The following is a 2,939-nucleotide window of genomic DNA, read 5'->3' as shown; positions in this document are numbered from 1 at the left end:
AGTCTATGGAAGCTTTTTTCCTCCATGGAATAATCAAACTCACAATTCTGACTTAATTACTCGAGTTTATATCTCACATCTCTGAGAAAAAGGTCGGAATTGCGAGAAATATCATATTAAACTCGCAATTGTGAGGGTAAAAAAGTCAGAATTGTGACATTATCCAATATCCAACATTATTCTCGGGCTTTATTTCTCGCCATTACGACTTTATTTCTCGCCATTACGACTTTATTTCTCGCCATTACGACTTTATTTCTCGCCATTACGACTTTATTTCTCGCCATTACGACTTTATTTCTCGCCATTACGACTTTATTTCTCACCATTACGACTTTATTTCTCGCCATTACGACTTTATTTCTCGCCATTACGACTTTATTTCTCGCTATTACGACTTTATTTCTCGCCATTACGACTTTATTTCTCGCCATTACGACTTTATTTCTCACCATTACGACTTTATTTCTCGCCATTACGACTTTATTTCTCGCCATTACGACTTTATTTCTCGCTATTACGACTTTATTTCTCGCCATTACGACTTTATTTCTCGCCATTACGACTTTATTTCTCGCCATTACGACTTTATTTCTCGCTATTATGACTTTATTTCTCACCATTGTGACTTTATTTCTCGCCATTACGACTTTATTTTTGTCATTACGACTTTATTTCTCGCCATTGTGACTTTATTTCTCACCATTGTGACTTTATTTCTCGCCATTACGACTTTATTTCTCGCCATTACGACTTTATTTCTCGCCATTACGTCTTTATTTCTCGCCATTACGACTTTATTTCTCGCCATTACGACTTTATTTCTCGCTATTATGACTTTATTTCTCTCCATTACGACTTTATTTCTCACCATTGTGACTTTATTTCTCGCCATTACGACTTTATTTCTCGCCATTACGACTTTATTTCTCGCCATTACGACTTTATTTCTCGCCATTACGACTTTATTTCTCGCTATTATGACTTTATTTCTCGCCATTACGACTTTATTTCTCGCTATTACGACTTTATTTTTGTCATTACGACTTTATTTCTCACCATTACGACTTTATTTCTCGCCATTACGACTTTATTTCTCGCCATTACGACTTTATTTCCCGCTATTATGACTTTATTTCTCGCCATTACGACTTTATTTCTCGCTATTATGACTTTATTTCTCGCCATTACGACTTTATTTCTCGCCATTACGACTTTATTTCTCGCTATTATGACTTTATTTCTCGTCATTGTGTCTTTATTTCTCACCATTACGACTTTATTTCTCGCCATTACGACTTTATTTCTCGCCATTACGACTTTATTTCTCGCCATTACGACTTTATTTCTCGCCATTACGACTTTATTTCTCGTCATTACGACTTTATTTCTCGCCATTACGACTTTATTTCTCGCCATTACGACTTTATTTCTCGCCATTACGACTTTATTTCTCGCCATTACGACTTTATTTCTCGCCATTACGACTTTATTTCTCGCCATTACGACTTTATTTCTCGCCATTACGACTTTATTTCTCGCCATTACGACTTTATTTCTCGCCATTACGACATTATTTCTCGTCATTGTGTCTTTATTTCTCGTCATTGTGTCTTTATTTCTCGCCATTACGACTTTATTTCTCGCCATTACGACTATTTCTCGCCATTACGACTATTTCTCGTCATTACGACTTTATTTCTCGCCATTACGACTTTATTTCTCACCATTACGACTTTATTTCTCGCCATTACGACTTTATTTCTCGTCATTACGACTTTATTTCTCGCCATTACGACTTTATTTCTCACCATTACGACTTTATTTCTCATGATTCTGACTCTCGCAATTCCAACTTTTTGTCTCGCTATTGTGATTTCAAGAAAAGTCTGAATTTTGAGTTCTAAATTCAGAATTGTGAGAAACTTTATCTTTCGCTATTCCGAATTCATTGCAATTCTGAAAAAAGAAAAATTCTCCCTTTTTGAGATTTTTTTGTGAATTGCAAGAAGAAAAAAAAAAGTTAGATAACTCACAATTACCTCTTTAATTATTTTAAATTCCGTTGCAGAAACAAGCTTCCATAACAGCCTTTAGAGTGTTTTTCAGTCTAAATCAGGTTGATATATAGTTTGTGTGCGTGATGTGTTAGTGAGTGTGTGTGTGAGGCAGTAAAGTGTGTGTTCTCATCCCTCAGGCATGTGTAACCCCAAGAACCACAGCGACACGCCGGCGACGGCCAAGAGCACGGTGGAGGAGCTGTTCCGGCCGATCCCGTCGCTCTTCCGCGCGCTAACCGAGGGCGAAGCGCCCGTCAACATGATGGTGGTGTCGTTCCCCGTGGCCGAAGAGCTGTCGTATCACGAGAACCTGCTGTCCTTCCTGGAGACGCTGGAGGACTCGCACCAGAACGTGTCTCTGCCGGGGAACAGCATCCACGCCAGCTACGACACCACAGGTTAGCAGCCAGCGCTACGACACCACACACACCGGCACAAAACTTCTTATGCTAATTTACTCCTACCTCAGAGTCGGTCTAAACCAGCGCTATAGGAACTATCCGTGACGTTAGTGCTACTTCATCACCGTCTCGCGAATAACTCTTCATCACCGTCTCGCGAATAACTCTTCATCACCGTCTCGCGAATAACTCTTCATCACCGTCTCGCGAATAACTCTTCATCACCGTCTCGCGAATAACTCTTCATCACCGTCTCGCTAATAACTCTTCATCACCGTCTCGCTAATAACTCTTCATCACCGTCTCGCTAATAACTCTTCATCACCGTCTCGCTAATAACTCTTCATCACGCTCTACCTTCAGTGTGTTATATCTAATACCGTATTAGACAGGACTGTCAGACAGATCATAAACTAATGAACACAGAGAATGTGAGCTCAGGCGTTCTCAGCGCCGTCAAAATAAAAGTCCCGACAAC

At 39.6% G+C, this 2,939-nt stretch overlaps 1 protein-coding gene across 1 annotated transcript; it reads left to right on the top strand.

The window, feature by feature from the left end:
- Nucleotides 1-2,184: 2,184 nt before the first annotated feature.
- LOC311285731 (twisted gastrulation protein homolog 1-A-like) lies at nt 2,185-2,458 on the top strand (the record flags this gene model as incomplete). The annotated part of the gene is made up of 1 exon (XM_084435766.1): nt 2,185-2,458. A coding segment is annotated over exon 1 (259 nt), but the record flags the coding sequence as incomplete, so codon positions are not given.
- Between the last annotated feature and the right edge of the window lie 481 nt (nt 2,459-2,939).

Source organism: Rutilus rutilus, assembly GCF_951802725.1.
Source record: "Rutilus rutilus genome assembly, contig: SCAFFOLD_110, whole genome shotgun sequence".
Taxonomy (NCBI): Eukaryota; Metazoa; Chordata; class Actinopteri; order Cypriniformes; family Leuciscidae; genus Rutilus; species Rutilus rutilus.
Note: the sequence above shows the minus strand (reverse complement) of the source record. Positions and strands in the feature narration are given on the sequence as shown.